This window comes from Myotis nattereri (assembly GCF_964212035.1).
Source record: "Myotis nattereri genome assembly, chromosome: 13".
Classification (NCBI taxonomy): Eukaryota; Metazoa; Chordata; class Mammalia; order Chiroptera; family Vespertilionidae; genus Myotis; species Myotis nattereri.
Window position 1 is genome coordinate 14,120,001 of NC_138088.1, and position 24,169 is coordinate 14,144,169.

The following is a 24,169-nucleotide window of genomic DNA, read 5'->3' on the forward strand; positions in this document are numbered from 1 at the left end:
CTCCTGTTGGATTTATTATAAGCTCCCATCAGGATCATGCATAGAAAGCGCCTAATTGGTAGCTGCTGACACCCAGTCTGGCTTAATGAGTGGTGGCCGGTCACAATTACAGTGGACTCGGAGTCTTGCCTCTCCGCCCCGCTGTGTGTCCCAGCCCCCTTCTCCAGAGCATGGGGTTACAGTCCCTGCTCCCTGTAAGGGATGCTTGGGCCAGAGGGAGGTCAGAGTGCAGAGGCCCTCTCCTCTGGGCCAGGAGCACAGCCTGGCCCACTGGCACCAGGCTTTGTGGGGCTCCGGCCTCCTCCCTCCCTCTCCCTGCCACTCCCCCAGACCTGCCTCCCACCCTGTAATTAAGCTCACAGCATCCAGTGTAAGCAAATAATAACAAGGGCATTATCTCCCTTTGGTCTGTGCTTTTCTTTGCCTATCATAAAATAATTAGGTAATGAATGCCTGTGAAACAATAGGTGAGAGGGCTGGCCAGAGAGCATTATCTGCCATTTATGCTTGTGCTGTGAATGATTAATGCTGGGGAGCTGGGAAGAGAGAAGCAGCACTGTGACTGGAGAGGACTTGCTGCCCCCCAGCCCTTTTCACGCCGACTCCCTCCTCCAGGGTCGGCCTGGTGGCTGGCAGCCTAACCCCACGGGTTGAGGAGCAGAGACCTAGCCCTTCAGTCACCCCCCAGGACAAGGTCAGAAATGTCCCTGGGAGGCTCTGCTCAAGAGAAAACACAAAAACCTCTGATCTGAGGGCCTTCTCCCAGCCCAGCTCCTCCCTGTCCAGCCAGACACTCTGGTTCTGGAAGAAACCGGAGGTTCTGTGCCGGGTGCAGGGCGGGGCTGGGAAAGGGCTGGGTGTTCAGAGGCAGGCCCCAGTTCAGATCAGAGCGGGGATGACCATTCCATGCCAGGATGAACAGGAGCGGGGTTCTCAAAGTGGGGCGCCCAGACCACAGACAGCGTCAGGATCACCTGGGAACTTGTCAGAAATACCGGTGCGGGGGTGGGGCCCAGCATGGGGGTAACAAGGCCTCCAAGTGGTTCTGAGCCCCCTCAAGTCTGAGAGCCACTGCTGGAGTGCCTGCGGCTGGAGGAGAAGCAGGAGGCTGTGGGAGTCAGTAGTTGAACGTGTATGAAGTGCCCGTGGGTGCTGTTTCATCCCCATCACGCCGGTGGGCAGGCAGTATTGCCCCCTCTTGCAGGGCAGGTCCCACAGGGGTGGGGGAGCTGAATCTGCACCCTCAGTGACTAAGGCTGCCCCTGAACCTAGGGCTTCCTCCTCCAGGACACCCATCCGTGCAGAGTCTGCACATGGCCGACACTTGGGGTCCTACCAGGCCACTGAGACTGGCCCTAGGTGGCTCAGGCATTGGGCTCCACAGATGTCAGCAGGTGGCCCCCAAATATACACATCTACTTCTGGCCCCCTCTTGGACTGTTGTAGCTCTGTGGGGCCAGCTCACTTGGAAATAAAACATGGGCACCCGTGTTGCTGGTGCTGCTTCTCTCTTCCCAGCTCCCCAGCCAGGATGGGGAGAGCAGGCCTCGGAGCAGCTTCCCGCCTGCCTGCCTGCCTGCCTGCCTGCCTGCCTGCCTGCCTGCCTGCGGGTCCCCAGGAGGATGACTCATCAGTGCCTCCCAGCTCTCCTCTCCTCACTCGGCCCCACCCTTGCTCACTGCAGACAAAGACTTTTACCTCTGCCTTTGGTTTCCCCTCACTCCCATTCACAGTGGTTTCCAGGGGCAGTTTGCATTCTAGTCCTTTAAATGATGAACATAATTTTGTTGGCATCTTTCGACATATCTGTATCTACAAAAATAATGTCAGTGGGTATTGGAGTAAGGGGCTCAGCTCAGTTACATTTTAAATAAATAATGGATACATTTTAGTATAAGTATGTCCATGCAATATTTGGGGGCATACTTCTGCTGAAAATTTATTTGTTGTTTATCGGAAGTTCAAATTTCTTTGGGTGTCTTGTATTTTGTTTGGCAACCCTAAACCCAGGTTCCATAGTCAGTGAGGGGCTGATACTCATAACCCCTCCCCCCCTCCCTCCCTCCCTCCCTCCCTCCCTCCCTCCCTCCCTCCCTCCCTCCTTCCTTCCTCTCTCTCTCTCTCTCTCTCTCTCTCTCTCTTCTTTCTGTTCACTGAGCCAACTGTTTGCCAGGCACTCATTTAGGCACTCGTGATACAGCAGTGGGGGAGGCAGACAGTAAATGAAGCAGGTAAGTGGATTATAGAGTGTATTAGAGGTTTGAATGCTGTGGAGAAAAATAAAGCAGAACGGCTGTGCTGTAGGAAACCAGACTTGTAATTTTTAAAGGGTAGCCAGAGAAGACCTCATTGAAAAGGTGATATTTAAGCAAAGACTTGAGGGAGCAAGTTGTGACCCTTTGTGGGAGAAGAGTATTTGTGGGGAGAGAGGACACATTGCATGCAAAGGAGTTCAATTTAGGGCCCAGGGTGGGGCCCAGTTATCTGAGAATGTCAGCCTTATGTCCTCAAGCACATTGAGGACATGAAGGGGAATTGATTATCTCCTGTAAGTGAAAAGGTCTGGGGTGGATTTCAGGCATAGCTGGATCCAGGTGTTCAAATGATGACATCAGTATTTTATCACTTTTCTGTGCTGCCTTCATTCTCAGGGAAGGATCACCTTTCCTACTTTTCCCAGCAAAAGTCCTGGGCTTGAGTTGTATTGGGTTGGCGTGGATCCTGTGACCATCCGTGGCCCAGTCACTGTTGCTGGGGGGATGGAATGATATGATTGACCAGTCCCAGTTCCTGGAGCCAGTATGGGTCTCTCAGCCCCTTTTGAACCTCACAGATGGAGATGAGGACAGGGGGATTTCCTTAAGGAAAAGATTGGGCACTAACGTGGGAAGGACACGGAGGTTGGGCAGGTGGAGAGAGACCCCAGTCAAGATGCCTGCCCCGTCTCCTGAGCGGTGTGGCTTTTTTTTCTTTAAAACAGAAAGAGAATAATGTCATTGTTTCACAAATATACTTTAAAAATAAATAAAAGATTAAAAAAAATGAAAAAACTGATTAAAACCACAACCCATCCTTCCTCCCTACCCCTGAACCTCTAAGCCAGTTCCTACCTGAACACAGGACCCTTTGATCTTTTGAGGTCTCCGTTTTTTTAAAATGTCTCAACCCTTGTTCTCTCTGTTGCCAGGAGGCCCAGAAGATTAACAATGGCTCCAGCCAGGCTGATGGCACTCTCAAACCAGTGGACGAGAAAGAGGAGGTGGTGGCAGCCGAGGTCGGCTGGATGACCTCCGTGAAGGACTGGGCGGGGGTGATGATCTCTGCCCAGACACTGACCGGCCGAGTTCTGGTGAGTCCTCAACTCCCTCCTCACCGAGGAGGCCTGCTGCCTGGTCCATGATCCCTTTGTCCTGCTTTCTCTCTCATCGGCATGTATGGAGCTTGACATCACCCATTGGCCTCATGACCTCTGGTTCTTGGCAAGGATCATAGTAGTGACCTGTAGTGACCAACCAGCCCAGTTTGCCTGGGAATGGGGGTACCTTGGACATGGGTCTTTCGGTGCAAAGGCAGGAAAAGTTCCAGACAAACAGACACAAATTGGTCCCTGGCCAGGCCATGCTCCAGACATACGTGGGCCCTTCCCTGGGGGAGCCCTGCCCATGGGCTTTCTTGGGTCTGCTCTGGGTCAGGAGTTTCCCTGAGAAGGATTTGCATTTCAAATAATTTCTTCTTGTAATTCTGGGAGCTGTTTTATATGGGCTGCCCTTCCTGGCCCTGAGAATGGGTCTTGGTCACAAGTCACTTGACTCCTAGACAGAGTGAGTGGGGATGTCCTGTTGGCCGCGTGGATCGAAGATCAGGCAGGGATGCTGGAAAGTGGACGTTACCTCCCTTGACATTTCATGGCAAAAACTCAGCGAGGAGGTGACTGCAGATGGAGGGAGCTGGTGAACATTTCACCATCGAATCTACCTCATGTTTGGGACAAATACTTGCAGACAGCGTGAGGGAAGGAGTAAGCACAAAATGCCACGCCTGAGTGACAAAGGTGGTGGCCAAGCAGCCTTCAGGGGCACGGGGCTCTGCTGTCTGGGGGACCCCTCATGAGCTGAGCCTTCTAAGGCTCTGGGTATGAAACCGTGGCTGATGTCAGTTGGTAGCAAGACAAAAAGGAGAGAGATTTAAAGCTGGGATTTTGGAGGAAAGAGCAGAGAGAAACGATCCAGGCAGTTGCTGCATGCAGGAAGATAGAGAGGGCACGGGCCAGGAAAAACTGGCCGCTCTGGGTGTATAATGAGGTCCTGAAGGTGGCATGGCTGTGGGCTGTGCTGTGTAACTGCCACCCTTGTCTCCCTCCTACCCCTGCCCAAGTTTCCAGTTGTCTCCATTGCTCTCTCGTGCTTGTATGTGAGTGGATTCTATGGGTGAAACGTAAAGACGTTGAATTCTGGGTCTGGGCATGGATGTGGGGGCGAAACGAAGGCAGTGCCTTCTATGTGTTTGGTGCTGATGGTGGATGAGGAGCAGCAGCCAGCTCGGTCACACAGATGTGCAGCACCCACGGCTCCCAGGGGCCATTGCAGACAGTTCTGAGGATCTTCATCAGCATCAGCCAGGAGTTACGGAGCATCGACTCTGGGTGTTCTTTTCAGCCCCGTGGAAAGCAAGGACCATTTCGGCCCGTTGCCCCATGGATGGAAGTTACTGAAGGGATGTCTGGAGGAGAAATGCCAGGAGGGTTGCGGGAGTGTGTGTTGGGGTCGGGAGCCCGGTATGGAGAATTGGGAGGATCAAGAAGGCCGTCCTAGGAGGGAAACCTTTGAGCTGAGACTTCTACTTCAGGATGCACCGAGCACACACTTGTGATAGAAAAAATAAAAATGTACCTGAGCTTGAAACCAAGAAGGGGCCACTGAGTGGGCGGAAGCTGAGAATCCCGAATAAAACAGAGAACATTTGAGCTGAGCTTTCAAATGTGAGTTAGGATCTCGAACATCAGAGCAGAGCGGAGGCGCCCAGGAGCAGGGAAGGGGGCCGGGTGGGCTGGGGACCCAAAGGCCCCCTAGGGGAAGTGAGCCTGGGAGGTGGGCTGGAGACGGCTTGTCCACGCTTCAAATGCCAAGCAGAAGAATTTGGACGGACTTTTGTAGGAAAGGAGATTTTGAGGGAAGGGTATCATGGTTGGTGGTTGTGCAGAGAGAGCTAGCGGACAAATGGAGACTGAGTTGGGGAGGCAGGCGCTCAGAGGTGGGGGGTCAGTTGGGACAGTGAGCTCCCGGCACTGTGACTGGACTCAGCAGACGGACCTGGAGAGGCAATGCCTGAACTGACACAAACCTGTGCAGGCAGGAAGGTGGGTGTGGGTGACATTGTAGAAGGGGAATCACAAGCCAGGTGCACCCCGCATCCTCCTGGATACTACCGCTGACAGTCACCGGAGCGACTTGGGAGCTGGCCATATGCTAGACCCTGTACGTTATGATCAGATTGAAGGGTAGGGACCTTGTCCTATTTTTTTGTGTCTCCCGTTTTGTGGCGTTGTACGGGTTCATTACAAAGAAGCAAGCAAGCCAGGCTTAACAGTGAATTGATTTTCCATTTTATAGCTGAGAAAAGCAAGGCACAGGAAAGGCAACGATCTGCCAAGTGTACGCAGCCTCCCGGCCAGGCGTGCAGGCCTCAGACTCCTGTGCGGTGCCCTTTCTGTGTCGTTACTTCCGAGTTGAAGATAATGCCCCTTCTTCTCTAAGCTACCGCCAGCTGTCGCTTTGGCTGTGACATTTTGATTTTCCTGTCTCTGAGCCAGTTAGGTCCTAAGGCTACTTGGCTGGATTCTGTTCACATTTGCGTGGCCATGCACAGTCTGCCCGGGCCTCCTTGTCCAGGAAGCCAGCTGCTCTCCGAAGGCCTCCTTGTAGAAAATCCTGACCGGGCTGCTCTGGCGCCCTGAGAGCGAGCAGGTCCCCCGCACAGAGAGCGGCACCTCAGTCCAGAGGAGGCCTGCCCTCTGGGAGAAGCATGTCCTTGCTCTGAGCGAGGAGAGTCACACGGAAGTCTCAGTGCACAGAGAAAGCAGCTCTGCCCATTCGGAACCCAGGCTGTGTTTGTCCTGAGCTGTCTGCTTGTTATCCTTCCAACAGCAAGACTAAAGCAAGACCAGACACCGGCTGTTCAGCTTCCCTTTTCAATTTAAAAAAAAGATACGTTTTGCCGAAATCAGTGTTAGTGACAGTGTGGTTCAGGGTGGGTAAGTTTTCCTGTGAAAGGGCCAGATAGTGAGGACTTTAGGCTTTGCACACTGCAGGGCTTCTGACACAACTACTCAACTCTGCCTGTGCGTTTTGAAAGCAGCCGCCAATAATACTTGGGCGGGACTGTGATCCAGTTCAGTTTTATTTACAAAATCAGGTGGCGGGCCAGAGTTATTTCATGGACCATAGTTTGCTGACTTTTGGTCTAATTTTATAAATAAAGAAATTGAGCCTGAGCAGCGTGGCTCAATGGCTGAGCATTGACTTATGAAGCAGGAGGTCCCGATTCAATTCTCGATCAGGCCACAATCCTGGATTATAGGCTCAATCCCCAATGGGAGGCATGCAGGAGGCCACCAATCAATGATTCTCTCTCATCATTGGTGTTTCTATCTCTCTCTCCCTCTCCCTTCCTCTCTGAAATCAATAAAAATATATTTAAAAAAATAAAATAAAATAACATTGTATTATTTTTTAAAAAAAGACATTGAAAGTGAGAAATTGAAAGAAATTCCTTAGGAAGGAATTTTCTATGATAAGATAGCACAAGAGTGATAGTACCAGAGAGACCGTTTATGATGGGGAATGTTATAGGCACACAGATACACACACTCACACCATCTATGTTAGTACATTGCTTCTGAATATTCATATTAATTTCCACGCGGATCTCAGAGTGACTGTCTCCCTAGGGCCTAGGGAAACTGGTGTGTGGCCAAGCATGGCTTCACCTCGCAGTGTAAGCCGTGTCTACGCTGCCTGGGCGGCCCCTCGGCCCCGCTCCTTCCTGGTTCGGTGTTCTGTCTTTATCTTCCAAGACTGGTCTTGCTAATGCCTGAGCAAAGATAGAGACTTTAGCATTGTTCTTTTGGTTATTTCCCTCACGTTCCCTGAGAACTATACTGCATTTGAATACTTCTCCAGGATGCATCCACATGTGATCCGAGAACTGGACACACATGCTGCTTCCTTTACCTTGTGCAGGATGACTAGCTGAAGAAAGGAGGAAGGGAAATGCCAGTCTTTCCCTTTATCTTCCTAAATATGCCACATGTGTGGCATTCACGTTTCACATTACCGTGAGTTACGTAGCTGGCTGTTCTATCTCATCTCCCAGGGCCCCAAAGAAAATACGTACCAAATACACCTTCCAAATAGAAATAATCCTGCTGGTTTCATAGAGTTACCAGAGGCGTTCACTGCCCTTGAATTGGAGCGCCGGGCAAAGTGGAGGTGCACATGGGCATACGCCTAATCGAATAGGTGACAGCCATCGCCATGTTTCTCCCTTTGGGTGGCTTATGGTGCCGATGACGTTTCTCATCCGCACCCCCTGCTTTTCTGCTTCATGGTGCCCGGAGGCCAGTTCACACACAGCTCACGCTCCCATCGTCCCCTCTCTTCCTCTCATCTAGGCTTCACTCCTTTTTCTTTTTTTCACATTTCAGACAAACTGCATGACATTTTTATATCACCTCCAAAGCCCTATGTGGCAGAAAGACTAGCGGCCTCACAGGCATGTGTTTCTACTGTGAATGCCCCATAGTGACGCCCCATAATGAACAGGGAGATCCCGCTCTCTGCACAGTTGGGAGTAAATCGAGATTTTGCTTGAGTGTTGTTTTTATTTTGTTTTTGTTTTTTAACTCCCCTAAGTAAGACTTCTTTTAAAGGAAACAGAGGGTTATTCTCTTTCAGTACTTAATAATATCTTAATTTTACCCTGTGCATAAATAGAGTTTATATTTTGGGTATGAATCAAATAAGACAAAGAAGGGATGCTTTCTTTATACAATTATGAAACATGAGATTTTGTCTCCATCTGATGAAAGAGGCACCACATTTGTTACTTGTGACCCGACATCACTGGGTGAGAGAACTCGAGTTGGAGAAGTCCCTGAATCCAGCAGGCACCACGATAGGTAGTGAGCTGCCTGTCCCCGGAGAGGGTCAAAGAGAGGCAGGGTGCCCTTGGGTGGCACTGTTGGTCAGACTTCCTCCTGGTGCTCTAATTAGGTTCTACAGAAACTAGATCTAGGACAGTGGTGGCGAACCTATGACATGCGTGTCAGAGGTGACACGCGAACTCATTTTTTGGTTGATTTTTCTTTGTTAAATGGCATTTAAAGATATAAAATAAATATCAAAAATATAAGTCTTTGTTTTACTATGGTTGCAAATATCAAAAAATTTCTATATGTGACACGGCACCAGAGTTAAGTTAGGGTTTTTCAAAATGCTGACACGCCGAGCGCAAAAGGTTCGCCATCACTGCTCTAGGAGATGTTCCAGGATAGGAGTGGTTCCCTGGAACCCGGACAGACTATTTATCACCGCCTGTTGGAGATGGCCAGTGTGTATCAGCAAGTAAGTCTCGAAGGAGTCCTACAGTGAAGAAGCAGAAAGGCTGCCTTTCCCCGGCATTTCCCATGCCTGTTTCGCCATGGAACTCTTTCCCCATGAAATACCCGTGGGCATCACAAAGAACACACTTGGGGGAGCATTCAACCAGGGATCGCCAGCTGTGGCCCGGGGCCCGGGGCTGGCTGACTGCCTCCTTTGTACGGCCCACAGTTAAGGATGGGTTTTACATTTTAAAATGGCTTTTAAAAGAATCAGAAGAAGAATATTTTGTGACATGTGAAAATTATTTGAAATTCAATTCAGATTTCAGCACTCAGAAACAGCGTTTTATTGGGAGGCGGCCATGCTCACTCACATATTTCTGTAGCTGCCTTTGCAAGGCACTGCAGCAGCAGAATTGAGTAGCATCCACAGAGTCTGAAATATCCACCAGCCGGAAATAGGTACTGTCTGGCCCTGTACAGAAGCTTGCCAACCCCCGAACTAAGTCAGCAAGTTCTGTTCTGTGACTGTCACTGCCCCTCTCTGAGTGGTCAGTGGGCTGCTCCGCAGTTCCTCATGGCACAAGGAAAGGCTAAGTAAGATGGACCATCTGCCCCCTTTTCATAGAGACCTCCCTCCATAAGCTCAACTAAATGATGCGGAGAGATGGGGAGACAGAGGCCAGAGCCAGGGAGGGGGCCCCGGGTTCCACAGCAGGTTCTCAGCTGGCTCAGCATAGATTTCCCCTCCCATGGTCAGTGGAATGTGTGTGGAAATTCTGTAGCAGGCCTCTCCCTAAGTCTCCCCTTCTGCCCCCTGTATCCCCCGGGTTCGGTGTACCCCAGGCCCCACCTGGCAGCCCAGCGTCTAGTCCAGCCGTGGGCAAACTGCGGCCCGCGGGCCGGATCCGGCAAGTTTGAAATGAATAAAACTAAAAAAAAAAAGACCGTACCCTTTTATGTAATGATGTTTACTTTGAGTTTATATTAGTTCACACAAACACTCCATTCATGCTTTCGTTCCGGCCCTCCGGTCCAGTTTAAGAACCCATTGTGGCCCTCGAGTCAAAAAGTTTGCCCACCCCTGGTAGTCCCTACCATGGCGAGCGCCCACTGCAGGCCCGCAGGTGGGGCGTCAGCTGCTCTGGCTGCTGGTCTGCACTGGCCTGCAGGTCACGTGCTGTGTGCCGGCCTCTCCAGAGCCTTCTGTAAAGAGCAGCTGTTAATTTACTAGCTGGTGCGTTGGCTTCTCTGACCTACCCTGCAAAAATGAAGGACAGTTTCAATAATCAGTCCTCGACTGCTCTGGGGAAAGGAAGAGCCGCTTGTTGCCTCCCTTCTCTGGGGTTTCGGGGGGCGGGGGGAGGGATTGTCCTTCCACCTCACCCCCGTGTCTGTTCGCCCACTTATATCCATGCATCCATCTATCCAGTCCACAGACTTTTGTTGCTGTTCCCCAGCACACAGATTGAATGTAGCGCCCAGTCAAGCAGCCCGGGCCAGCCTTCCCTAGCCAGGCGCCTTGCTCTGTCCCCTCTGGTTCAGCTTCTCTGTTGGGGCTGGGAGTTAAGAGTCCTGCCCCTTTGCTGACCCAGATCCAGCCCCTTTGGAGCTGGGCTCCTGCTCTCTTCTGATCTGTGTCTCTTTCTCATTTGGTTGGGACCACGAGGAGGTCCGGTCAAGCACTTAGCATCCCAAGTCTCCAGTTCCTGCCTTGCCTCTCGCTCTGGGACATGCGTCCTTGGGATGCTGTGGCCTTGGGGCGTGGAGGGCTGCTATGGGTGGGGCAGTAGGGCGGTTTGAACCCAGCTTCTGCAGTCGCCCCAGCTCCACCACTCTCTAGGGCAGTGGTTCTCAACCTTCCTAATGCCGCGACCCTTTAATACAGTTCCTCATGTTGTGGTGACCCCCAACCACAAAATTATTTTCATTGCTACTTCATAACTGTAATGTTGCTACTGTTATGAATCCTAATGTAAATATCTGATATGCGGGATGTATTTTCATTGTTACAAATTGAACATAATTAAAGCATAGTGATTAATCACAAAAACAATATGTAATTATATATGTGTTTTCTGATGGTCTTAGGCGACCCCTGTGAAAGGGTTGTTCGACCCCCACAGGGGTTGCGACCCACAGGTTGAGAACCGCTGCTCTAGGGCTTTTACTCTGGGCTGGTCGCTGCATATTTTGGTGCCTCGGTTTCCTTGTCTGTTCAATGAGCGCAATAACAGTCCCGGCCTCTTAGTGTTGTTTTGAGGATTTGCTGCATCAGTGGATGTAAAATGTCAAGAATAGTGCCTCTTTCATGGTTAGTGCTGAATAAGCATTAGTTATTACTATTTTTGTTATAGTTGTGTGGGCCCAGTCACCATGTCATGGAGGAAATAGGCTGGTCTGAGGATGTAGGGGTGAGTGGAGCACACATCCTTTCCTGCTACAGAGATGGAACCGCCCCCCAGGACTCACCAGACTCAGACATCCCCTCACATGGCCAGCTGGCTCTGGCATGGCTGCTGGAAAGGGGTCTGAGTATCCCAGGCCCTGCTTTGGGTCTAGCCAGCTGTTGATCTTTGGTCCATGCACACAATTCAGGCCCTGTCGCTTCTGCAGCTGGCTCATGGCAGCCTGACTCACCATTGTCAAGTCGGCCAGGAAATTCTCACTTGGTATAGCCTTCCCCAGCTGGCAGGGGGCCAGCGGGAGGGCTGGAGTCTCCCTGGGAGCTGTGCATGGTAGGCAGTGTGTCACAGGAAACGCCTTGGCAGGATGACAGAGGAGTCTGCGGAAAGAGGGTCAAGTGCGCTCACTGTGGTCCCTGTGTCCTGTCCTCCCTGGGCGTGGGGCGAGGCGGACAAACACAGGGCTGGTGTCAGAAGGCTTGTCATAAGATTATGTGGGGAGGTGTCTTTAGCATTTGTTTTGGCGGGCAGCAGCCTCAGACCCAGCTGATGGATGCCGGGAAGTGTGTTAAGTCCCCACAAGATAAGGACACAGAGCCTACTGCCCGAGCGAGGCCTCTCTGAGCTGTTCATCATCCCTGCAAACGTTTCTGAGGTACCTGCTTGGTGTCAGATGCTATTCAAGGCATTGGACACATGTTGGTCCTTCCAGTGAAATCATCTAGAGAGTTGACAGCAAAAATGTGAGGCTTGTATTTTGCTACAGTGCTCTTGGGTGGCAAGATATTTGAAGTGGCCTGTCCCTCAGTCCTTGGATGGTGCTGGGAGTCGACTCTTCCAGTCCTGATCTCATCTTCTGGACACGGGTCTGTGCTAATGTGTTTATATGACTAAGGTTAAACCCCTCCCTACCTCTGTCCCTCCCTCCCTCCCTCCCTTCCCAGGCAGTAAAAGCTGGCGCCCCCTGGAGGCTCTGTAGGAATTGGAGCCTGCCATCTTTGGCTGGGAGAGTTTTCTCATCAGGCTATCCCCCCAACAGCCTTCAGAGGGTGCAATGGCTTAGCCCCTATTTGCCAGAACATAGCCTAGTGGATTGAGGCTCTCCTCAGGGCCTGCATGTCAGCCGCGAGGAAGTTTGTTTAGCAGGGAGACTCAAAAATAGCCATGACGATGATGACAAAGTCGCCAGCCATTGTCGACACCGGAGCACGTGCTCGGAAAGTCACGCTTGGGACCACACACAAGCTGAGCTTCCCAGTTTAGCTCAGTGGGCTATGTATAGGAGCAGCCGGCTGCCTCGTGCCTGCAGCCCCGAACAGGCCCGTCTGGAGCACTGGGAGCCCCGTTTGTAGGGTCTCAGGCCAGAAAGAGGCTTTTTTCCCTCCCTCCCTCCCTCCCCCTTCCCTCCATCCCTCCCTCCCTCCCTCCCTCCCTCCCTCCCTCCCTCCCTCCCTTCCTTCCTTCTCCTCCTCCCCCTCCTCCTCCTCCTTTTTCAGAAAAACGACTACTTCAGGGGAGTGACAACAACAGAAATCCACCCTTTGCCCTGAAAATTTTATCGCAAAGAATGTTCTCTAGTGTTTGCTGGTGAGGAAACTAGGACAGGGCAGTGGCTGCTCTGCCTCTCTTAAGGAATTAGGGCTCTCGGAGGCTCAATTAGAGGCGCCCAGCCTCTTAAGCACCAGGCCATCTTTTTGTCCATCCAGTTAGTGTTAGTGCAGACGGTTGGCCTGCGCTGACATGGAAGGTGTGGCAGTGCCGGGAAGCCAGTCCACAAGCCCGCGGGGACACACGTCTTTCGCCAGGGCATCGCACGCAGGTTCCCCCCACGCCGTGCGGGCCTGCTCCCTGCGCCAGCAGACCTCTGGGCCTTCCTTGCTTATTGAAGGTGGGTTCATCCAGAAAGTGATGGGCTGGGTGCGCTGGCTCCTTGCACCTGGGAAGGATCCAGGCCCCAGTGGATTAGTCTGGATGGTTTAATGCTTTCACCTTCCTAGAATGTTCCCAGGCTGCTTTAGCAGAGATGCCGAATTCTGACCTTTCCCCCGTTTCTCTTTTTAGTCTCTTTTTCTTTTCGTTTCTTTCTGTGGCTGTTGGTGAAGCGACTGTCCTAAGGGAAACGGGGAACAGCTCATTGAAAAGGAGAGAGGAAAAAAAGACCCTGTTTGCACACCGCCCGTTCTCAAACTCCAGCTTTGCTTACACTAAAAATAGCTTGAAACGGAGGCCGAATCACAAAAAGGCAGAGTTTCACAGGCAGAGGCTGCTGGCCCCCTGGCTGCCAAGGAGCCTTTAGCCTCGGTGCCGACTGGCACAGGAAGGTGTGGGGTTAGGAGTCCCTGCGGGAGGGGTCCAGACCATTCTCTCTGACCTGCTGGGTCTCTCTGGAGTTCATTACATCAGCGGGGCACTCACAGAGCTGGTGCCTGGGCTGACTCCCCAGGGGTGAAAAATCACTTCCTGCAAAGGAAAGCTGCTGTTTTTAGGAGCTGCTTAATCCCACGGGCACCTGCGTGGGCTCCCAGGGCAGCTGCCAGGAGGCTATTGCCTCCCTCTGAGCCGCGAGGTGGGCAGCTTGTTGTCATGGCCACCTTAGATCTCCAGGAAGAAAGCTTAGATCCCCAGAAAGAGGAAAACAACTTGTTCATGCCACGTGTCCCTCTTGGTCTTGGGGACTCGCACATGCACCCCAACTGGGGATAGAGCCGGAAACCTGGGTGTGTGCCCTGACCATGAATCGAACCGGAGACCATTTGGTGCATGGGATGATGCTCAACCAACTGAGCCACACAGGCCAGGGCAGAAAACTGGGTTCTATTCGTGGCTCTGCCATAACCTTTCTGGTGACCTTGGACACGTCAATTCTCTTTCAAGGCCGTGGTGTCTTCATGGATAAAATGAGGGGCTAGCAGTAGCCTGCAAGTGTTTCTTTGCAGCCCCAAATGTTTCTATGTTTTCTCATTCCCTGTACTGGGAGGCCTACCGTGCACGTGCACTTGGCACTGTGCCAGGCATTAGGAAAGCTGCAAAAGGAGAAAGAATAGTCTTTTTTTCTTTTTTTTTCAGCTGCTGGAGCCCAGGGGTGTCTGTGCCTGGCCTCCCATGGCCTAGCATTGCATTCGGAGTACAATCTCAAATTCTCCCTGTGTGATAGGACCCCTGCCGCTCACTCCCCTCCTATTTTTTTCCTTCCGGACTCCTTTCCAGGGGGATTACAATCTACAGAGAAGGGAAGCGTCAGGCAGTGGGAGCAGGGCCTGTGACCATGGAGTTGGGTGGGAGGAAGGATGCCTTGGGAGGAGGGGCCAGGCCCTCCTGGGAGGAGCTGGTTTCTTCTAAACCATGCCAGTCTTGAATTCCCCTCCTTGAGCCATCTCCAAACAGTTGAGGGTTGTTGAAGAAGCCATGTTGGTAACCCCACTAGCACCAGCATAACCTTAGGAGCCCCCCTTGTGATTGAGTGGCCTGGGGAGCCCTGGGGGAGATATGCTCGTCCTTGGCTGTTTGCATTGCTGCCAAGATGGCGGCTGAAGCAAGTTGTCTCGTCCCTAAAAGTCCAGGTTCTTCCAGAGGCAGAAGCGGTTTCTTGTCTGTATATCTGTAAACATTTCATAAGAGGCACATTTCTTTAAAATCATGACAGGCAGAGGCACCCCGGAGGGGCTGAGGGAAGGGAACACGTCTGTGATGGGAGCTGGGTTTTATTTCTGGAGTGAGGTACCCAGGGGGCCGGTGGGAGCTGCCAGGAGAACCCCTGAATTTATAGTGAGAGTGTGAACACTGCGGGTGATGAGTGGGTTTGGCGCTGCTTAAGTTCCCCAAGTCACGTTTCATTTTAGGTGAACTTCTTAGATGAACTTAAAAAGCAGCCACAACAGCCCTGGAAGGTGTGGCTCAATTGGTTGGGCCTCGTCCCGTCCCATACATCAGAAGGTTGAGGGCTTGATCCTGGATAGGGGGCGTGCAGGAGGCAGTGGATCAATCTCTCATGTTGATCTCTCTCTCTCCCTCTCCCTCTAAAAATAAATAAAAATGTTAAAAAACCCCAACTTCAACAAACCCTCAATTGGCTGACTATTTCAAGTATTTTCGATTTAATTACCATGACTTAAGCTAAGACTGTCCATATCCTGGGATGCTAAATTACAAAACATCACTATTCCTCTGACCTGTGCCCACTTTGCAAACCAATGAGGTCATCTGGCTGTTTTCCCCCCAAACTTCCAGTACCGAAGCAGGTTTCCATAGCACCCTGGCCTGGAGGAGGCTGCTGTGTTGTGGGAGCAGAGTCACCTCCAGCACACAAACCAGAGGCGATTCTGCAAGCCACCGCCCAGCCTTCCAGTGGTGGTGGAGGAATCTCCAGAGAGGGAACAAATAAGTAACCAGATTCTCTTTCATTTCACTCTCCCTCAGACACAGCCTTTGGTGCTAATTATTTCTGCTGTAGATTTTATCAGACCTTGATTCCCCATCTTTCTGCCATAGGTGGTATATTTCAGAGGTGCAAAATGACATGAAAAACCATCCGCCTTCCTGAAAGATAATTTTGTGTACATTAAACAGACACATTAAGCCATTTACAAGTGAGCTGTTTGTTCTCAGGGATCTGGAGAAAATCTGAATTTCTAATTCTGGGCTCTTTAATAATTTTCAAAAGAACGGAGGGTAATAATCGAATGCCTTTGAACTTCCCCAGGCTGTCTTCTATTCCTTGTTCTTAAAACATTTGAAAAGGAATAGAATTCTCTCCCTTGATGAATTCCTTAGGAGGGTAGAGGAGGCATTGGGCCCAGTAGGGGCTTTTTAACAGGATGAGAGAATGTAAGGTAAAGAGGCTCAAGGAAGAAGTCCAAGGTCACTTTTGCAGCTTGAGACTCATATAGTTGAGTGAAGGGCCTTCAAACTGTTATTTTTTTCCTTCATAGCTTAGCTGCTAAGATTTGGCAAAAAGGCAAGGAGAAAAGAGAAGTAGAGTGTTGTTAAGGGTATTTTTTAAAAATTTATCTTTATTGTTGAGAGTATTACAGATGTCCCCTATTTTTCCCTCATTGGTCCCCTCCACCCAGTTCCCACCCCACCTCAGGTCTTCACTACACTATTGTCTGTGTCCATAGATTGTGCACATATGCATGTCAGTTCTTTGATTAATCTCTGCCCTCCCCACCCTGTATTTGTAATGAGAATACATGTGACATGTAGTATGTTATAGCTTTGGTGTCCAAGGATTAGCAGGAATCTAGTCCAGGGATGGTGAGCAAGTCGCATCTCCTGGGCTCATTCTGATGAATCAATCGGTGGTGGTTACCCAGAATGCTTTGCTGAAGATTCAAGGCTAAGCAACAAAGAGTAACTGGGACTCTGCTCTGCAGGATGCTGTGCCTGATGAGTGATTTCTGCCAAGAGCGATGGATTGGAGGGTGGCAGGACCAGTGTTATTTATGCCTTATTGTGTCTTTTCCCCTCTGTTCTAGATCACTTTCCCTAAAGCTTACTTCATGTGTGATTAAAGCCAGGCGCTTGTCCAAGGGTACCCAGTCGGTCCCAAGCAGCACGTGGAGAAGAACCCATGTTTCCTGACTCTGTCTAGTATTTGATACTCCAGCACCATAGGTTAGATCTCAGAGGAGCAGGGAGTTGTCAGCTTCCGGTATGAGCCTTTCTTTTCTTTTCTTTTTCTTTTTTTCCCATGCTGTAGCCTGGCTTCAGATTTTTCCTTTTGGGGATTTTCTTCAGTGTTTGGAGAAGCCGAGGGGGTGGCGTTCAGGTCTGCAGAGATTCTAGACAAACAGAAACACAAGCACCATTTTCCCCTTTGTTAGGGCCACTCTGACACCTCTGCTAGCACAGAGCACACACTGATCACTGCCCTCCCACTGCAGATGCCTTCCCCTCAGCCCATTCCCCTGTCGCTGCAAAAAGCTTTCAGTGGGGGTTGATGTGTCATCACTCCCTCTCTTGCTTCAGAAGCCTCACCTTCTATTTCTTCCTGTTTTTCTCCCTTAATGTCTTCTCTCTTCAGGTATTCACGCTCACATCTTAATGGCTGTGCTTACAAAGATAAAAATACATTTTGCCTCTGACCAGAAGCATTTCTGCCCTGACTTGAATTTAAAAGTCCGCAAGAGTTGCAGGGTTGGAGCCGGGTAGCGTCCTCAGCCTCATCCTGGGAGCCATAAAAGTTGGGAAGATTTTATTGCCTCCATCAAGATGAAAATGGGATTCTAAGGCTTTAAATATGATCGATAAGGAAAACTTTACTTTTGTCAAAGCGAAGTTGATTTTTCCAATTTTATGTGTTTACCTATTGTGTCCACACCCTAGCATCTATTTCATTCTGAGGTCAGACGGAGCCTGCTCAGGAATTTATGCAAAACTGGAGCTGGAGAGAGGATTTGAAACAATTGGTAAGGCCTGGAAGAAGGCCAACAAATTGTGTTCTTGGGCCATAACTTACTCCCCAACTCCTCACCCATTCCTTGAGCCTCGATCCCCCCCCCCCCCCCCCCCCGCCTCCAGTGCAATGGGAATTGCAGTAGAAAGCGCCATTGGCGGTGAGACCCAGGCTGGGTGGATTGTGGACCTGTGACTCATGGGGTAATATCACAGACAGGACTGAGGTTTGTGTTCCAGGCTATCTTTCATGTTTGAGGTGGCCTGATTCTTTGTTCTTTATCCAGATCGAATTTGCCATCTTGGCTTCAGTAACCAGCCGCACACAACAGGGAAGGCTCAGCTGCATTGCCATGCACTGCTCTAGGGAGCCCCTTGCACCCTTCACCTTCCCCGGAAACCCGTGCTAAAGGGCCCGTGAGCCACTGGTGGCCAAGAAAGAGCCCAGGGAGAGCTTCTGGAACTCGTGTCTGATTTGAATGATTTGGTGGGAAAGTGATACTGATCTTCCCCCAAACCCCTTATGCTCCTGCCTCATTGTGCTGGTTTAGGTCCTGTGTCCTCTTCCTTCATCTGCTGTACCAGATGCTGTATCACTCCGCTTTGTCCCATCTTGTCCCTTCCATCCGCCTTGCATACCACTGCCAGGTGGATTCCTCCCCAAACCAGCTTAAGTTCTTCCATGGCTCAGGGCCCTTAAGTAGCTTCCCATGGCCTAGAGCAGTGATGGCGAACCTATGACATGCGTGTCAGAGGTGACATGCGAACTCATTTTTTGGGTTGATTTTTCTTTGTTAAATGGCATTTAAATATATAAAATAAATATCAAAAATATAAGTCTTTGTTTTACTATGGCTGCAAATATCAAAAAATTTCTATGTGTGACACGGCACCAGAGTTAAGTTAGGGATTTTCAAAATGCTGACACGCCGAGCTCAAAAGGTTCGCCATTACTGGCCTAGAGGCAGACTCCTCGTGCAGGGGTCAGGCTCATTCTCACTTGGCCGCGCCCTCCTTCCAGGTGGCCTTCCCTCTCTTCCCTTCCATACACTGCATGCATTCAAATTCTACTCAACCCGAAGCTGCAGCACGGGGTCGTCTCTCCTCCTCCATAAGTCACACTCCTATACACTGCTCATGTGCACTTGTGCAGGGGACCTATGTGCCCTATTAAAGGTGGTGTTCAGTGGTTAGAGCACTGGATGTAGAGCCAGCCTGGCTAAGTTTAACTTTGCTTTGCCATGGACTAGTGTGACCTTGGGACAGTGTCCAGGACAATCATAGTACCTTCCTTGTAGGGTGATGATGAGGATTCAATGAGCTAATATTTATAAAGTGCTTAGAACAGTAGCTGGCACAGACTAAATATTATATAAGCTATTTGTTAAACAAATACAGTAAACTGTAACTTCCTTGAGAATAGGAATCATGTATTTTTACGTTATAATCCCCTTATCTTGTACTGGGCTAAAACAGTCCTGAACCAGATTGCTAGGAGAATGGAATTTGAAAAGAGAAATTCGGAGAGGGAGAGGGAGAGGGAGGATGGGAATACATGTGAAAGCACTTTGTCATTTCTTCATTCAACTGATATTGTTGAGTGTCCAGAAGGACCAGACTCTCTGCTCAGCAGTTGTTAATGAGCAAAATGGAATGAGATATGGTTTCGATGTTCAAGGAACTCACAGTCTAGGGGAAAAGACAGAGATATAAGTCTATATCTAAATATGTTGACTATCACTGTATGGAAGACAAGTGACAAACATTATTCTGTTCTCACCCCATGTTACAGATAAGGAAACCAACGCTCAGAGATTTTTTAATAACCTAGGTAAGGCCATACAGCCCACAAGCATCAGAGTTGGAATTTAAACTGCTCCTTGTGACTTGATGGCCCAGTGCTTTCCGCTGTACATGGTGCTTCTCATTCGTGAACGAGTGAAGGCATGAATGAATGGGTGAAAGAGTGAATTGGAAGATCCCAAAGACATGTGGCTCCAGGGAGAGATCAAACCAGGGATCTGCTGTAGAGGAAGCAGCAGTTCTGAGTCAGCTTGGGCAGGTGGTAAGCCCCCGAAGCCATAGCCATTTGTCCAGTCAAGCATTTACTGTAGTGGACAGTTGGGGCAGTTTTGTTGCTTCCCTCTTTTGGGGCCACCTCACCCCTATTGTCCTACCTCAATGCATCCCTCGCTCCCAGCCATTTCTCTCTGAGGCAAAGGTGGTTTTATTTTCTTCTCAGCAGGTGGATGTGATGATAGGTGGGAAAGGGAGGTAACCATTTCCTCTTTGATCTACTTTTTTCATAATGGACCCATTTGGAAGCATTTTCCATCGGTACCGGGACAATGCCTTTCCACTGGGCTTCATCACCACCCAATGATCAAGGCAGCAGGGAAAAGTCTGGAGTGAGGCTGGTTGGTTTCCATAGCAACCACAGCTTGCCTCAACCCTGCACACACACTGCTTTCTATCCACGTAGGCGTGTGCTTATTTATTATCGGCTCAATCTGGAAGCGCCCGAGCGGCTACGTAGGTACCGTCCCTGCCTCCACTGCTGAGGTCACTCTTTCCTTCTGGAGATGGGCCTGCAGGTGGGTGGCCAGAGGCACAAGCTTCGCCCCTCCAGGAAAAGCTCTCCTGAGCGGCAGACACCACGGAGGGCCCTGCAGTGAGTCACGCACTGCCCTGGGAGCTGACGGTGACGCGCGTTCCTTTCACAGACAGACGGCTGTGGCTCTCTCCTGGGGATCCCCCTGGGCTGGCTGAGGGTTCACGGGCCTGAGAAGCTCCAGACCTGGGCTGTCCCAACAGGAGCCCTAACCCCCTGTGGCTATTGAGCATTTGAAATATGGCCCATCCAAACTGAGATGTGCTGAAAGTGTCAAATTTAGTATAAAAATTTAGTACAAAGGCTCCAAAATATTATTAATACTTATTAACAATTTTCATATTTATCACCAGACTCTCTGCTCAGCAGTTGTTAATGAGCAAAATGGAATGAGATATGGTTTTGATGTTCAAGGAACTCACAGTCTAGGAGAAAAGACAGATATAAGTCAATATCTAAACATGTTGACTATAACTGTATGGAAGACAAGTGACAAACATTATTGTGTTCTCACCCCATGTTACAGTTGACAAAACCAGAAATGATAATATTTTAGACAATCTATCCAGAACCTAATCTAGGTTAAGTAAATTATCATATAAAAATTTACCTGTTTCTTTTACCTGTTTTTTTTGTTTTGTTTTGTTTTTGTTTTTTGCTTTTTTAAATTGTATCTCCAAGATGGATAGTGTTGATGGTTGTACAATAGTGTGAATGTATTTAATGCTATTGAACTGTTACTCAAAAATGGTTAAATGATCACCCTGGCCAGTTGGTTGAGAGTTGTCCCATGCACAGAAAGGTTGGTGGTTCGATTCCTGGTCAGGGCACGTACCCAAGTTGTGGGTTTGATCCCCAGTCTGGGTGCATACCGGAGGCAATGGGTCAGTGTTTCTCTCTCACATCTCTCTCTCTCACATCTCTCTCTCTCTCTCACATCTCTCTCTCTCTCTCTCTCTCTCTCTCTCTCTCTCTCTCACACACATCTCTCTTTAAAATCAATAAAAACCTATTTTTTCAAAAGGTTAAATGACCAATCTTACATTCTGTTTATTTTACCACAATTAAAAGAAAGTGAAAAGAAATAAAAAGTCTGATGGGAAAGGAACTGTCTCTTCCAGGCCCCTTTCTTAGGAATCTGGACCACTTTCCCAGAAGCCCTCAGGACACATTTCTGGCTCAGACTAACCAGATCGACCCAGGAGTGAGGCCAGGGTCTGAACAAAAAAAGCCTCTTTGTACCATTAGTGGTTAAACACAGGGTCTGGGGTATTTCCTCCCATTCACAAACTCTGTAACCTTGGATAAGCTGCTGTACTGTGTCTCCTTTACCGCCCCTGTAAGACGGGAATCATAGGAACACCTACTCCCTAGCATTGTGAGTTAATTAATTCTTGTAGCGCACTTAGAACTGTGTTTGGCACCTAGAGAGTCACCTTCAGGGACTGTGTGGGGGCCAGTAGCTGTTCTCCGAGTCTCCAGGCCCTTCCCCAGCCTGCACACCCCAGCTCCTCTGGCAGGCAGAGTGCTGATGCCAAGACCTAGGGGCATCACCCAAGGGGAGCTTTTAATCAGATGTGGGGGTGAGTGCTTGACAGATCGCCTTCCTTTTCTGGATGGTCCCAAGGTGGCTTTCCTAGATGAAGGGCCTCCCCCTGAGCATTGTATCCGCTTCCTGGGAAGGAAAGAGGGAGAAAGGATCCACCCAGAGGAAACCCTTTGCTGGGGGCCAGGGCATCAGGGCAGGTGAGTGAATTGAACTGCGGCCCGCTGTGCTCACGCATATGGCTCCGGATAAGCGGGAGCTTGAAGCCGGGTCACCCAGCATCCTTGCTTTCAGAGCCCCACGCTATGACCTTTCTAGGGGTTCATGTCTATCAGAAGGGTTTGCTGAGGTGTCTGAGGGGAGGAAGGACCTGGGTTTAAAGTTTTCAAGTCAACCACTAAAATAAAACAAGTGAGTGAATATATTATTGTCCTCACAGTTATTAGTTATTTAAGGCCAAGGGCAGACAGGGAGGATTTCCATGGGATGTGGGATATTCTTTATGAACCTTAGATCTTGGCAAATACTAGTCACAGCTCAAAGTGCTACTGATTGTGCCCTAGCCAGTTTGGCTCAGTGGATAGAGCATTGGCCTGCGAACTAAAGGGTTCTGGGTTCCATTCCTGTTAAGGGCACGCACTTTGGTTACAGGCTCCTCCCCGGCCCAGGCCCTGGTCCGGGCAAGTGCAGGAGGCAACCAATCGATGTGTTTCTCTCACATCGATGTTTCTCTCTGTCTTTCCCTCTCGCTTTCACTCTCTCTAAAAATCAATGGGAAAATATCCTTTGGTGGGGATACCCATTGCTTAGAGAAAGAGAATGTCAGGGCCAGGAGGTACTCTAGAGGGTCCTGCAGAGAAGAAACAAGCTCGGAGGGATGTACACATGTTTACACAGCAAATTAGTGTCAAGCATCCCATTTTCTTGAGTTTTCCTTATATTTCCCCTAACTTTAAGTTTTGCTAAATTTTCCCTATTTTAAATAACTTCTATTTCCTGTCCATCTCTTTAATTTCTTTGTAACACTTTATATAGCACATCATTTGCTTACTTATCATTTGTCATCCCTTGCGCCCACTAGAATCCATACTAAGCCCATAAAAGTAGGGATTTTTGTCTGTTTGGGTCACTGCTGTATCATTTTCATCTAGTTCCTGGAATATATGAATGAAAGAATCTGCTGAATGAATGGATGACAGCATAGTGGGTCTAATTCGAAGTTCCTTGGAAAGAAATAGGAAAGCCATTTCCACCCTAAATGGGACTCTAAGATCAGAAAGGCATACACGGTTGCCCAGGACTAAGCTATAAATATTTACTTTCTATGATATAATAAGTTTTGGGACATTTTGTTTTTTCTTTTTAAGTAGAAAAGTCATTTCACATCACGATGCCCACTATGCCACTTGTAAACAGCAGACAGGGTGGCTATTCAGGCCCCGTTTCTTCAAAGTGGAAGGCATCTTTCTTACTAAGTACCATTTGGATTTCACTAGGTTAAGGGGAGGGCAGCGGGTGTGCCAAAGGAAGGGACTGCCAGAGCCAAGCTGTGAAGGCGACATGATCCTTTATTGAGCATTCCTCTGAGCACCACTGTGTGCTCGGATCTCAGCTGGATGTGGACCTGCGGCTTGTGTGTGGGTGCATCTAAGGGCATACGTGTTCATGACTAGGATACTGAGGGACAGGATGAACATTTTCCGCCAGGTTCCTGAAATGTGCCTTCACTCTTCCCTGAGGGAGGCTGAGCAGGAAACGAATGCAGAGTCTTTTCAAAGGAGCGTTGCCAGGGACTCCAGATGAAAGGGCTCCTTGGTGAGGAAAGTGCAGGAAGGAAACCAGTATGCTGCTGTGATTGAACCGTGGCTGGAGGAAGACCCGAAACAAGGGAAATGCTTCTCAAAATTCGAGTCCAGCCCGGCCGAGGAAAGGCTGAGCCCAGCTGTTGTGGCTCAGTGGTTGAGCGTTGCCCTATGAACCAGGAGATCATGATTCGATTCCTGGTCAAGGCACATGCCCAGGTTGTGGGCTCCATCCCCGGTGCGAGGTGTGCAGGAGGCAGCAGGTCAATGATTCGCTCTCATCATTGATGTTTCTATCGCTCTCTCTCCCTCTCTATTCCTTTCTGAAATCAATAAAAATATATTTTAAAAAAACCGAGTCCAGGCTGGGACTCCTGCAGGAGACTCCCGGGGACCCACCAAGTGGAGTTGGAGGGCTCAGTGCGGAAGCCCAGAGGCAGGAGGGAGATGCAGTGTGTGACTTTGGTAGAAACTGAAGAACGTCTTTGCGATGGCTATGAGAGGAGGAGGATGCCAAGTATGACCCCTTCAACCTGATAAAGGAAGCACTTGTAGATAATGAGATAAAAATTTCCCCAATATTTGTGTTTAATCTATATACACACGTTGATTTTTCTCCCTTTGAGGTGAACTGTAACCCCAGCTACTAACAAATGCTAATATTTATTAAGGTTTTACTAAATGGCACAGATGATGCCTAGTGCTTCCCCTATGTTATCTGTTTAATCTTCGCATCCCTGTGATGAGGTGGGTATCACGTTCATCTCCATCCTATGGACCTGCAGGTGAGAAAATTGTGGCCTGGGCAGGTGA

The 24,169-nt window shown here is 49.6% G+C and overlaps 1 protein-coding gene across 8 annotated transcripts in view; it reads left to right on the forward strand.

Moving 5' to 3' along the window:
- KCNMA1 (potassium calcium-activated channel subfamily M alpha 1) overlaps positions 1–24,169 on the forward strand; it is a 683,439-nt gene that overhangs the window by 194,935 nt on the left and 464,335 nt on the right. For all 8 annotated transcript variants that reach the window (XR_013996758.1, XM_081105313.1, XM_081105315.1 and 5 more), the window contains exon 2: positions 3,188–3,349. Coding sequence is in view for 7 of the 8 variants with exons in the window: in XM_081105313.1 (XP_080961439.1) it covers positions 3,188–3,349 (162 nt within the window). In the remaining variant the exon portion in view is untranslated. The remainder of the gene's footprint in view (positions 1–3,187; positions 3,350–24,169) is intronic.